We start from the raw sequence: 14,483 nt of genomic DNA on the forward strand, positions 1-14,483 counted from the left end.
TTTTCTACACATGACCACCAGGTAAAGCTTTCTCCCCTAGCCTGTTTCCGAATCAAGCAGGAATCCTGGCCCCAGAACCCTAAGCATTATGATGATGATGATGATGATGATGATGTTTGCCATTGGAATTCCTGAAAATAGTGTTCCAGGATGGGTAGGTAGTGTGAGATCACTGTGACGGCCATTCTCCTTCCTGGGCTCCTGTCCCAGCTCTTGCTGGGCAGATGCTCGGCACCACAGGGAGTCTTGGGAATCATTTTATTCGGGCACGGTTTCTTCTCCTGGCCACCCAGCGTCATTCCCGGCACTCACGTAATACTCTGCGGGATACTGCCTGGGTCCATGCTGCTCTTCCTTGCACCCAGAGCCCTGGGTCAGAGCCCATACCAGCTTCCCCATGGCATTTGTGGGGCACCAGCAGGCCGCCCAGCACGTGCTGCTGGCTGCTTATGGCTGTGCATGCAGCCTTACCACATCCCTCCCCCTGCCCCCAGCTCATCTATCCAACTGCAGACCAAGGAGCCCTGGCCCCGGGCCCACTGTGACAGCATTTAGACACGTGTCTCTTTTCCTGTGGAAGATCCATCAGGTCATTTTCCCTTCTCCCGTGTTGCCCCAGTAGTCAACTTTCTTTGTTAAGCAGGGTCTCATGAAGTGGGTAATCACACTCTGAGTGTTATGACATGAAAGAGAAAGAGTGAAGGGCTACGAAGCTGTCCTGAGAAGTCCACACTGGGTGGTCTGCTAGGGTGACTCCCAAGTTACACAGAAGGGGGGTCCATGTGGCTCATACAGGACAGTTAACACCAGGGGCTATAAAAGGTCTGCTGGCAAGGCTGGCCCTGGGCTGGAGTCCGGGAACATGACTCGTAAACAGGTCCTTACCTGACATTAAAGCTTCCCTAAAGGGTAAGAGTGGCTTTACAGTCCCTACACTGCGTGGACAAGTAATGTCAGCCTTTCCCTCTGAGAGGCTAAAATCTGGGCACGAGCTAGGCAGAAGGCAGCAATGCGGCCAGCCGTCTGATAAAATCCCTGGGTACAGAGTGGCTCTTGGTAGACTGTGCTTTGCATGTCATTACCACTTATTGCTGGGGACTCAGGCCCACCCTGTGTGACTCTGCTGGGAGAGAATGCTTGGGAGCTCGTGCCTGGTTTCCTCTGGACTTCGCCCTCAGCTCCTTTTTCCTTTGTTGGTTTGCTTTGTATCCTTCTGCTGTAATAAACCTCAGCCATGTGTCCCACTATATGCTTGGCCCCGTGAGTCCTTCTAGTGACTCGCTGAGCTTTGGGCTCTGACCCCGCATTTCCCACATGTGGGCTCCAAGTTCAAAGGTCCACTGTCAGGGTTCAAAGTCAGGGTGTGGGCTCAGGTGCTGGGACCAGGGAGATAATGTGATAATTTATGAAATGCTGGGTATTAAAGGACATTGTGAGCTATTACACACTCCCTAAATGTGAGTAATAATGGCCCAGTGCCATAGCAGATTTTTGAAGAGCTTTTTAAATCTAGCTGGGGAAAAAAATGACATAATATTTTCTCCAAATAAAATGCATCTTTCAGCGCTGCTAACTCTAGGGCTGAGGTAATGAATGATGGAAAGTTGTAGATGCACACAGAAAGAAGGGTAAATCCTCTGGACTTGAGCAGTCTCTCTTTGTGTGACCAAGTGAGGCTGCAGGAGCAGAGAGATGCCTGGGGCGCCTCACTTCTGATGTGTTGTCTGCCTTCTGACTTAGCCCATTTGGTTCCTATCCAAGAGTTTCCTCTGCATTTTCACAGCCCACTTCTCACCCAGGATGGCCACTCTCTCCTCCCTCTTCCATCTTTACAAGCAGCGAGAATGGCAAACACTCACCCTTTGTTTATACCACACTTGAAACCGGGTTTGTTCCATACGATTATTTTCTTTTTGGAGGCACATTCAGAAAAGCAATTTGTTTTGTAGCCAAGGTCCGACAAAGCTGAACACAGGAAACTAATTTCAGAGCTGGGCTGCTGAGGGGTAGTGGAGGGAGAAGTCCTCTTCATTGTTTGGAACATAAAGGATTCACCTCCTTATCTGAAGGGAAGTTGCTTCCTGAACAGATAGCCTGGGCTGAGATCTTTCTCACCGCACAGCCTGGGAGCAACTGGCCTGGGAGCCTGGGAGCAAATCAGGCCTCGGTGGCTGGGGGGTCCTTGTTGGCAGAGAGAGGCAGGCTGACCAGCCGCCAGTCCCCGTTATGGACGGCAGTGTGTGGGTGTGGGGTCAGAGGGGCCTGGGACTGGATTCCATCCCACCACTTCGCAGGCCTGTGATCTTAGAGCGCTTCCAAAACAAGGAGGACAGAGTTATCTGCCCCCAAGGTTGTTGCGAATGTTCAACAAGATGAGAAAACACTCTGTAACTCCCAGAGTACTGCACGGTTAACAGTGTAAGCTCACACAGCCCTTTCTGAGCGCCAGGCATGATTCCATGCGCCTCCGTCTCTGAGCTCATTTAGTTCTCATAACCACTCTATGAGGCAGACAGGAGAATGATGCCCATTGTGCAGGTGAGGACACCGAGGCGCGGAAAGTTTCAGAAGCTTGCTCGTGTAACACAGTGTGATGCAGCGAGGAAGTCAAAGGGCTGTCTAACTCTGGAACCAGTGTTTCCAAGTGTGAAACATCAAGGGTTTTGTTTCTGTTTTGTTATTTTGGAGGTGATGGTCTTGCATATCAGCCTCTTTTTAGCCCACCAAGTCATTGGCAGTCAGTCACCCAGATAGTTTTGCAGTGCTGTCTCTGTGAGGCAACGGGCGGGGTTAAGAGGTCTGGATTTCGACAGTCCCGTGTTAGGTACCCGGTTTGTGACTTCCCGGCTGGCAAGTTCCTGAAGCTTTTGAAGGCCTTCTTCATCAGCCTGGGCTGCCATAACAAAACGCCACAGACCAGGTGGCTTAAGCGACAGAAACGCTTCTGACAGCTGTGGAGGGTGCCAGCACGGTGAGGTTCTGGTGAGGGCTGCCATCCCGCCGCGTGCTCACATGGATCTCCCTCAGTGCATGCGTATGGAGAGAGCAACGTCTCACTCTTCCTATGAAAGCATTGGTCCCATCATGAGGGTCTCACCTTCATGACCTCATCTAACTCTAATGGCTTCCCCAAAGCTCCATCTCCAAATACCCTCATAGCAGGGCTTGAAGCGTCAGCATATGAATTTTGGGAGGGACATCATTCCACCCCAGTGCTGTCCGGGGCAATTTGCCCCCTTTGACCTCTCCCTGTTGAAACCTTTTCTGTGGTTCCTTCCAACCTTCAGGAGAGAAAGGCTGAGCTCTTGAGCCGGTAGTTTTGAACTGTCCTCCACCATGATGGAGGCTAGCTTTTCTCTCTTTCATCTCTTATGTCCCATTTGCTTAGCCATGCTGTTTCTTGAATAGTCCACACAGCCACGTATCAGACCTGAGGCTTCTGGCTGCTAGTTTAGTGCTCCTTTATTTCACCATTGCTGCTCTCCCATTGTCACAAGAAGCTGGGCCTGCCAGTTTGGGAGGAGCTTGGGGGAGGGTCTGGCCTCCTCTGAGACTACTTCCCTAAAGAGGTACGAGGTGAGGTTTGCACAGAGACCAGTTCCGCATTCTGTGAGTGACCGCGGTTAAACTCTCTGCTCTCTGCTTCATGTATCAGGCCCCCACGAACTCCCAGGAGCCCTTCCCCTGCTTTGTTCCACAGGCTTCTCTCCAGCCTGAAGTCAAAGGAAAGAAAGTCATTTCTATACTGTGGTCCATCTGCCTGGCTTGATTAGTGTGTAATTGAATTTGTAATCAAGATCCACTAGTTGGGGGAAGTCAAATTTCACTCGACATGCTGTTGTCTGGGGTTCCTCTTCAGTTGCCTCTGTGCTGAGTGGAGATCCAGAGGGCCCTGTGAATTCAGGGATGACCCTTCCAGCCCCCTGGAACTTCCTGAGTCAGCCCTTCCCACCTGGGGGTCAGCTTTCCCTGCTGTCCTTACAGCTCAGAGCGACCCCAGGGCATATGAGCCACCCCGCTGACCATTTTCACAGGAGAAATGGCTAGCTAGGATCTACAGACAGGAATGCCAGCTGTCACCATACAAGCTAGGACACTGGGCAAACCGATCTGATCCCTGAGCCCAACTGAATCACGAAGCCCTGCCAAATCTATACTCGTTCTCAGTAAGGGAGCCCCCAAAATACAATGTCAACAGTTTTTGGACAAGACTCTGACATCATGAATCATGGACTCTTTAGGCTGAGGGGTTCTTGAAGGAGAGGAATCGACATGTACAAAGTCCTATGTGCCTGGTACCATCTTTTAAACTTACTTCTTTCTCACTCAACTCCTCAATAAGAAAAACATTGTATGGGATAACCTCCTACCAGTGCTGTGTGTAAAGCAGAATTAAATTAAAAATTCACAAAACAGGGGTGCCTGGGTGGCTCAGTGGGTTAAAGCCTCTGCCTTTGGCTCAGGTCATGATCTCAGGGTCGTGGGATCGAGCCCCGCATCAGACTCTCCGCTCAGCAGGGAGCCTGCTTCCCTTCCTCTCTCTCTGTCTGCCTCTCTGCCTACTTGTGATCTCTCTCTCTCTTTCAAATAAATAAAATCTTAAAAAAAAATTCACAAAACAACTGATCTTACTATGCATTATGAACTCTATTCTCCTCTTCTCTGTTCTCTTTGTTATTACAATTCTAAATGATGGTGAGGAGCCCACCTTTTATTTAAGGATCAGTCATGACCCACAATTTGGAACACACCGTGCTGTTTCTTTCACACGCACAGTCTCCTGGCAGGCTTGTAACAACTTTGGGAGCTCAGCACTCATTTGTTCCCATTTTACAGGTGAAGAAACCGAGGCTCAGTGAGATTCAGTAGTTTGCTCAAAACCATCCAATTGCTGAGTGGCTAAGCTGGGATTCCGAGTTCAACTCCAAAGACCGTTCTCCTTCCAAGTTATCTTGCTGCCTGAGATTCCAAAAACTCTCTCTGGCTGATGGGGAAACTAATGCCCAAAGGGGAGAAGTGAGAGGTTCAAGGTCATACTGGGACTGGTGACAGAGCCTAAAACGGACACCAAATTCATCCCCAGACTCCACACACCCTGGCAGTGGAACCAGGCTCCTGTGGGCAGGGAGCTCTTTTCCCACCATCAACTACTCCTTGAGCCATTCTCCCCGGACAAAGCTGAACTTACTGGTGGGGAAAAAAAATGCCTGGAAACATCTTCTGGTAGGACGTTTGTCATTGTGCACATCATTGCTTCCATTGAATTGAAAATCATGTTGGCTCAAATTGAAAGCAGAACTGTGGTTTGCCGAACCTCTCTGCACACAGCAGGTCCTAACCTAGTTTCGAGAATGCAATCTATCTTAATTTAGCATAGCTTTGAATCTCCCTATCTCTTTCTCTCTTCCCAAGTCAGAAGCCAGGTGCTCTTGTATTAGCATGTTCTGCCCACCAGGGAGAGCAACAGAGCACAGCCGGGGAGGGGAGGGGAGCTGACTGGGGCACATTTTAACTTTAACTAAAGTCCTTTTACAAGGAACTCCCAAGAACAACAGTGTTAGTGGCTGTCAGATACTGGCTTCTAGATCACAGGTAATTCTAGCAGATGTGATGTTAAGGAGAGGAGGCCCTGTGTTAGATTTTACCAAGGCAGTCTGAGCAGAAGGAAGGGCTGGAATTAATGGGTGAAGGAAAGCCAAAATTATAACCAAAAAAAAAAAAAAAAGAAAGAAAGAAAGAAAAGAAAAAATGGTGCCACGAATCTCATGAGGGGATAGGGCAAGGCTGGGAGTGGGAGTCAGGAAGCAAGGTTAGAAACTTGGAATGTGGTATGAAGAATGAGCAAGGGATGTGGTTCATGACCAAGGCCACGAAAGAGCATGGGATGCAGCATGAGAGGAAGGGGCCCATCTTAGTCACAGAACCTGAGTATGGAGGTCCTCCTCACTGCTACAAGGCCCTGGGTAGACCCGGGAAGAGGTCACTTGCTCCCTTTTTCAGGCTCAGATCCTGTCTTCACTGCCTGCAGCCTTCCTCTTTGTCTGAGTCCCCATCTTCTTTCTCCCAGATTATAGCAATAATAATAGTAGCCCACCAGGTCTAACTCAACATAGCTTCCAGAATGCTCCTGTGCTAGCATTCGTCAGCGCCTGTCACTCCTCAGCTCAGGACCATCCCATGGCTGCCCATGCAATGACCTGCCACATCACCTCTTTGACCTCCTCCCCTACTCCAACCACACTGTCTCGTTGTTGCTTTTTTCTGCCTCAAGGCTCTTGAACCTGTTTTTCCTTCTGCCAAGACCATGTCTCTTCCAGACATCCTCACCACTCGTGCCCATGCCTCAAATGTCACCTTCTTAGAGAAGCTTTGTTTGGCCACCATACTGAGAACTGCAGCCTTGCTCTCACCCTGGAATTCCCTGTCCCCTTTTCTGTAACACTTACCATCCGGAAACATCCTGCATCATGTAGTTTTCATACTTGTTGATCGTCAGTTTCCTCACTGGGGAGTGGGTAGTTTTGCCTGTTTTGATCATGCTGGAACCCCAAGATCTAAAACAGTGCCTGGCAATGTGGTAGGTGCTCAATAAACCATTGGTAAATGACAGGTGATCCTGCTAACTCTCCAGCCCTCCCTCCAAGCACACTGTCCCCATATTCCTAGTTGTACCCCTATCTGCCAGACTCACTGTCCATCTTCATGCCTTGTCAGAACACCCTTTCTTTTCCCTTTTTACCTGTCAGTCTTCTCCACCCCTCAAAGCCCAAGGGGCCAGCACTTCTTCTGGTTGGAATTTTTCTCTTAAACTTCTATGATCCCTACTTTAAATGTCTTTTCTCCAGCACCTCACAATCTGAGAATGGCCTGGTATGATCTCTAGCTCCAAATCAACTCTAATGGGTTATGGATTCTGTCTTTCCTGCAAGCTTCCAATACTGATGAAGAACTTTATGTTCTGGAAACATTTAGAATCACCTCCCAGATTTTATATATATATGGTACATGTTGAACTAACAAAAAAGTTTCTATGAAACAGAGCAAACTGTAGAGTGCAGTGGTCAGGAAAGAGAATGGGCACTGGGGAGAGGCAAATCTGGACTCAAACCCTGGTGCCACCATTCATTAGCTGTGCAAACTTCAGCAAGTCACCTAGCCTCTCTGAATTTGTTTCCTTGGCCAGAGACTGAGGAAAGGTTGAGTCAATGGGCTTGATGTCCCTCAGGTGCTTCCAGCTCCTTGATTCACAGATTCCCAAATTCTCTAATAGGCTCCTTCTAATCCTTTATGGAACTTGGGGCCTTATAGCCCTCATTTTACTGCCCAGTCAGAGAGTCTAATCCCTAATTCCTCTGCATTCCTGGGAGGGAGTGTGGGCCAACTCATGGGAAGGGAAGTCAAATGTGGATGTCTAATCCCTACTCAAGCCAAGAGGGCCCAGCTTCCTATCCTACAAGATGGCTGGGGAGCTGCCATATGCTGGCCACTTAGGGAATTAATGATAAATATTCTTATAGATTTTTAAAATCACGTCTCATGAGCATGGAGCCAGGGAGGGTAGAGCATAAATTGAATTAAACTGGTAATGAGCTTCTTTCTCACTGTGCTTTAGAGATGCTCACCTAATCTTCTGACTCTGAATAAGCAATTTGGCTGCCTAATTAGGTTAACCAATAATTTCCCTTTTGACACCTAGACTGCGTGATATTTTGGGGGTAACCATGATTCTGTTTCATCGTCTCTTTTCTGGATGCATTTCTCAGTTTGCCTCTGGGATTAAAGCACAGAGTAAATTTTCACTATTCCCCAGACCCACCATGCCTCTTCACACGTCTCTTAGCCCTGGCTTGTGTGGTTGCCTGTGCTGGAAACGCCTCTCTCAGAGCCCTGATGCTCAGTGAAATCCTACTTGGCCTTCAAGCCCAGGTGCATAACGTGAGTGGAAAGAAGGAATGAGCCTTTGCACCCTCAGGGTAAAACCAATGGCTACTTTCACCATCATTCTACAGCTCCTTGAAAAATTAATATTAATAGCTAGCCTCAATTAAGGACCAATACAGACCACACGCTTCTCATGCTTCCCCACAGCTTCACTATGTTGTAGCATAGGCTCACAGCAACACGTCAAGGAAAGAAGATGATATGCTTTTTCTGTTTTTTTTTTTTTAAATTATTATTGTGGTAAAACACATATAACCCTTTAAACCAGGGCTAAGCATACAACTCAGCGGCATTAAGTACATTCGCACTGCAGTATGGCCGTCAGACTATTCCTTTGCAGAATTTCTACAACGTCCCTAACCGAAACTCTGCATCCATTAAACATCAACTCCCCATCCCCTTCCTCTCCGTCCCTAGTAACCACAGCTGTGTTGTTTCAGAAATGAGGGTACCGTGGCTCGGGGAGGATGCGGGACTCACCTAAGGTTTCAGAGCCGAACGTGGCACTGCGAGGCTATGAGGCCGGGTCTCCTCACTAGACGCCAGAGCCACTGCTCTTTCGACCCAGCCATGGTGCCTGCTTTCCCTCCACTGTAGACAGAGACACAAGGATGTCTGTCATGTCTCGACCTCCCTGCTATTCATCCAGGTTCCTGATTCTAGAGTAATGCCCAGCACACCTATCTCCAGCTTGGGATAGATGGAGAACAAATGACAACTGGAATCTACAACAGAGACGTCGTGTCAACTGGACCCAGTGATTGGGAATGGAGCTTGGACTATAACAATTGCTTTGTGAAAAAACATTTATTGAGCACCAACTGTGTGCCTGGCTTGACGCCAACATCTTCTTGTCCCCTAGCTTGCTGGCCCCACCTCAGCAGGAGAGGCCCCAGGGCTGGCTCTGCCTGATGGCCCTGGGATGGAAGATTTGTGTTTCCGTCGCCTAGTCAATCCTGTATTTATTTTAGATATTAAGCAGTGACATAAAAGCTGCTGACATTAACCTTCAGGGGCAGAAATTGCCTTTAATGGACCCCATAAAAGTTATTATTGATGGCAGCTGCGTGCAGCATCACTGTGACCTCAGCAAAAGCCTCCACCACTATCAATACTGTTGACAATTACTATTGACTAATGCAAGGCCGGGTGGGGAGGCAGAATGGATGTTCCTTCCCATGGCTGGAAGTCGCTGGGGGTTATTTTGCATTCCACCTTTGGTAAGGATCTCGGAGAACTTGGTCACACGTTTGAGAGTCCAGCACTTACTGATTCAACTGGAGCTGGGCCAAGCACTCAGACTATAGGATTGGGGAGATCTGACTTCCCATCCCGGTTAAGCTGACCTGCTGACTTACCCACCCACATAGTCTCTGCCGGGTCAGCCGACCTTTGTGGAGCCTCAGTTTTCCACAAAGGTCTGCTGGGAGATGGGAATGCCATGGCATCATCATGAGGATTAAAGGCAATGGCAAGTGAGCAGTGGCTTGACACAGTGGGCCCTCAGTGTGGCTCCCCTGTACTCCCAAAGAGCGGCCACACAGTGAGGGGCTGGCCAGTGTACCCAGTGCGACAGAGTCCTATTCTGGTAGTACAACCTGAGTTCTCATCGAAGAAGAAGAACTGGGGCTGGAGAGGAATGCAAGATGAAGAGAGGAGGGCAGGAGAGGAGGTAGAGATGAGAGGGCCGGGGAGAAGGGAGGGAGAGCAGCCAGGACAGAACCAGACTCCTGGGAAGGGCCTGGCTCCAGCTCTTTCCATCTTTACCTCCCGGGCCCCTCTGCTGCGAGTTGGAGAGACAACGGTGTGAACAAGAATGCTGTTGACCTCCTCCGCAGATAAAAGGGAGCCATTCCTATGGCGCGTGCACTGCCAGCACGATTTCCTGTCACTATTTAGACCCACGTAGGACACAGCTAAGAGTGCAGCTTCCCACCTCCGGGCAAGTGAACAGGCACATGGGCACCTGCGGGTGTCTGGGCTTGGGGAGTCTGGGCCTGGAGGGGCTGTGAAGGCCAGGGGGTCTTCGTGAGGCTCATCTGCCCACCTTCACCTGCTTGTCCTCCCTGAGTACGGCGAGGCCTAAGGGCTGCAGCCAGTATCGAAATGAACGATCAGAAGGAGGGGGTGGCCTGGCCAGAGGATGCAGGCAGCCATTTCCCATCTCCGTTATCAAAGGCTGAAGCTTTTCAGGCTCCTCGACTCTGTCATTATCACCCAACAGAGGCTTAATTCGGCTGTAATTCAGCTCTCAGGGAATACACAATAATGTGGGCGGTGTGCACCTCACTCTGTCATGACTTTATGGAAAAATGATCATTTGTCACCATGGCAAGAATCCTTCAAAAGGACAAACAACCTCAGCCTTTCACTGCAGAGGGGAGGCACTGGCACCAGGACTACGAGAAGAAAGATTCTGGAGCCATACATGCCTGAGTTCAAATCCTGTCTTGCTAGCTGTGTGACTGGCAGGTATCTTAACCCCTTGGTGCAGTTTCCTTATTCTGTGCGAAGGGGATTAAAAAAAAAAACCTACTTCAAAGGGGCGTTGTGGGGGGGGGGAGAGGGGAAGATGAAATGTGAGAACTAGAGCAGCAGCACTGTGCTTGGGGTCTACCACTCAGCAGCAGCTGCTCACAGACAATGTCACGACTATCCTTTCCTTCTGGTGCACCTTCGTCTGAATGGAAGCACCTCGAGTCCCAGAACCCCACATCCAGAAAGGCCTGCAGGCCATCCAGCCCAGTTATTCCTAGAGGTGTTCATCAGAACACTGGACCCATCAGACACTCTGAGAACAAAGGGTTCCATGCTCCATCAACTGGGGGAATGCTGCCTCTATCGCTCCTTGGTGATATACCCACTAGCATGCACATTTGAATAGATTAAAGGCTCTGACAAGTCCTGCAGTAAAGAAATTGGTTTGAATTCATTCAACATAGGGTTTCTTACATTATTTGACCACAGAGTGCTTTCTTACTATCATCCCCTCACCAACCTAAGCACTATTAACATTCTTAGATATATAAGTTGAGGAAATGGAGGTCCAGAGAAAGGATCCAACTTATCCAGTGGCACACCCCAGGTCAGTGATAGAACCGAGGTTTCCAGCCTCCTAATCAGAGACCATTTCCTCTGTACAGGCCTTACACATCAAGTCCCTGCTCTGGTTCAGCGCATGGTGGGAGTGGTGGGAGAAGGGACTGCTGGCTTGGCTTGGGCCTTAGTAAGAAGGTGGATGAAGGACAGTGGATGGCTTGTCATTGCAGAGAGGGGTATCTCCTTCAGGTACTTAGGCCACTGGCCCACTCACAGGGCTGGTTGGGGGCCAAGGGAGGGAGACAATGCCAAGCCAGCATGTAGGCGTTGCTTCTCCCCTACCCCTCAGACAGGCGCACAGGCTCCCTAGGAAACCTCCAGCTCTCCGGGAGAGGTGGTGGAATGGGTATTTGGAACTCTGCTGTACCTGACTCTTTTGGGAAATAAATTTCTCACCTGACTCTAACTTTACCTGGGCTCCTGCCTGGCTCCAAATCTGGGATTGTGCTGTGCATAACCCAGCTAGACCATCCTTTTCAAAGACTAAACTGCCTTAACCTTCGCCTCAGACATGGTCCCCACCCTGAGTCTGGGGAATCCTGGACAGCGATCACCAAGAGCCTGCATTTGGAGCTGAAAACCAGTAGGGGGCACCAGTGCCCGGCTTGGCCCAGTTTTCACTCACACTGCCCTTCTCACTCTGGTAGAGAAGCACCAGCAGACCCCCTCATCTTCTGAGAAACGAAAGCCCTCTCCCCTGGGCAGACAGGCTGTCCCTGGTCTCTGCCACCCTCCCCGAGACTTGGTTGCTAGACCCAGCACGTGGCTCCTCAGTTCTACCCTGCGTCCACAGAGCTGCCTGGAGCATGGCAGGGAACAAAGCCCCTGAGAAGGGAGATTGCCTGAGCAGCGCCCCGCAGGGCTGTGTCTAACCCTAGAGCCCCTCAGACGCCTGTTAACAAGGTCCCAAAAGGAAGGAGGCAAATTCTGAAACCAGGTTCCTTTCCTTTCACCTGAAAAAGGAGGCATGTGAACTAGCTGCCTTCTTTTTTTTCCCACAGCATCACTCGGGCTTTGGAAGAAGGGCTGCAAGGTGAGACGGGGCTAGAGAGCCCAGAGCCTGTGTGTCCCCAGACCTGCAGCTGAGATCAAGGGAAAGCAGGAGCAAACCCTCAAGTTTTGTGATCCTGATATGACAGATTCTGTTGAAGGCCGTGCTGTGACCAGCATAAGACCCTGGGGCAGGGCGCACCTGTGGCGACTGCCCAGGACCACAGAGCCCCTGGAGGCTGGAGACTGAGCAGGATTCGGGCAGGACCAGACACGGCTGACGTGACAGACAACAAGCCGCCAGGGACTGGTTACTGCTGCTCCCCCATACAGAGGCACCTTGCAAGTAATCCCCCGGGCCTTAGGCAACCCCCGATCTGAAAACGAAGAACAGCGACTCAGTCTCTGGCGTGTCACCAGAGGGTGGGTATTTCATGTGACTGTGCAGAGGCTCTGACTTCTGACCCCTGAGAGCAAAGCAATCTTTCACCAATGTCACCCGAGCCCCAGCAATGGGGCAGAAAATCAATATTGTCATGAAAAGCCTGGCCTCGAGAGCCAGGCGCCTGGCATGGGGCACGCAGGCCACTCACCGGTCTCAGTGTTCTCGTGCTCCGTGTCGGTGAGCGTGAGGTTGGAGTTGGCTCGGCTGGACAGGCAGGAGCTGCGCCCCGATCGTGTGCTCCGGCCCCACAGCCGCACGGGGTGCTCGGGGGACAGCACGGTGTCGGCCTCCACGTCGGCGTCAGAGCTGGCCCCCATGGAGTAGCCACAGTGCGGGAGGCCTATGTCTGTCCGGTACAGGGTCCCGTGAGGGGGCGTCACCTCTCCCAGCCCCAGCTCCCGCAGGCTGAAGTTGGCTCCTGGAAGGAAACGCAGGTGAGCTTGGTTAGGGTCACCTCGCCAGAAACCGGACCGCTCAACGCAGATTCACTGTTGTCTTTGGAGCTGGTATGACATTCCCCGACGGGCCTCTCTGCCTAAATGGCTCCTCTGCCCCTCCCCCATCGGCCCAACCCCTCCACATCCTTTAAGACCTACATCACACAGCCCCTCCCTTGTGAAGTCGCCCCCAATACCTACACCCTGTGAGGCAGTCATTGCTTCTTGAAGCCAAGCTCCCTCCAAGAGTCCTTGGCCCCAGGCATCCCACACAGTAGGGCCATGGGCCTGATACTTCTGCTGCTGCTGCCCTCAGTGGATGCAGGGACCATGCCAGACTCATTCCTAAATCCCCCTGCCCAGCACTCAGTACGGACTCAAGAGATGTCTGTTAAATTGATGTCCGGTCCAGGGAGGACCTGGCAGAAAGCTGCACTCCTGAGGAGGGGATGCAGATGGCTGCCCTGGGACCCGAAGGTCCTTTCTGCCAGGCCAGGAAAGCCTGGAGCATGACAAGGAAGATGGGCACTGGCGGAGAAAAGTGGGCCTCACACAGGCCAGGGGCTCTGCCTTCAGCTTCCTCAAGCCATGTGGGGCTCAGACTGTGGAGGGAATCCAAAGGCTTTGGAGTAATTCAGGGAGCTCAGTGCACAGGCAGAGCTGGGCTGCTGAGAGGACTGGAGGGCTCAGGAAGGCCCGGAGATGTCCAGGACTGAGGCCAGGGAAGACACAGGCAAGGGGAGTCACCCGGCGATTTGTATTTGAATAAGATTTCCCCTTCCGTGGGAAACACAGCGTCCATGTTACACCTGAATGTTCATTCAATGTCTATTCAAGGACAGCTTTTCCCATGTTTCTAATATTCCCATGAGTATTTTGAGGATGAGAAAGAGGGGTGGACAAAGGCACCAAGAGCCATATCCCAATTAAACCAATGATCTGGGAAATGGCCTTCTAATCAGGTAGCGCCCACATCCAAACCAATTCCAGCTGGCTGTGGCTTTCAGCAACACACGAGTAGGGCGTGGTGCCAGATTTCATAGCAAATGGGGGAGATACAATCAAAACCATGGTTAAGGGTTGAAGTCCAAAGTGGGGAGATCCACGGAGAATGTTCTGGGAACATGGAGGCAGAGAGCGGGCGCTCAGAGGAGAGGTCTGCTGATGAAAGTGAACTTGGAGAACAGAGGAAGGAGAGATGTTCAGACTTGGAAGGATTCCTATAACCTGGGCCAGGAATAGGAAAGCCTGCAAAGGCAAGTGAGTAGGTCTCCTCCCTTGGTCCTGGAGGGGACCCACCAGAGAGGGAGGAGGGGAGCCAGCTGGGAGAGCTCTGACCATAGTCACGGGGATCACTCTGCAAATCAGCTCTGTACTCTGGAGGGTCCCAGGCGGCTCTGGGAGCAGCACCTCTGTCCTGGCACAGAGTGGGTGCTCAGTGCAAGTTGTAAGAAAAGAGACACAAAGTCTGGCAGGACTTTGGTGGATGGATAGAGAGAGAAGGAGGGCAGCAGACACCACCTGGGGCTGCTACTGAAATGAGAGCTGCAGTGGGACGAGGGGTGCCCCAA

The 14,483-nt window shown here is 51.0% G+C and overlaps 1 protein-coding gene across 1 annotated transcript in view; it reads right to left on the reverse strand.

Moving 5' to 3' along the window:
• TENM4 (teneurin transmembrane protein 4) overlaps positions 1–14,483 on the reverse strand; it is a 593,562-nt gene that overhangs the window by 361,500 nt on the left and 217,579 nt on the right. The window contains exon 6 of the mRNA XM_046016487.1: positions 12,624–12,893. Coding sequence (XP_045872443.1) covers positions 12,624–12,893 — 270 coding nt within the window. The remainder of the gene's footprint in view (positions 1–12,623; positions 12,894–14,483) is intronic.

Source organism: Meles meles, chromosome 8 (assembly GCF_922984935.1).
Source record: "Meles meles chromosome 8, mMelMel3.1 paternal haplotype, whole genome shotgun sequence".
Classification (NCBI taxonomy): Eukaryota; Metazoa; Chordata; class Mammalia; order Carnivora; family Mustelidae; genus Meles; species Meles meles.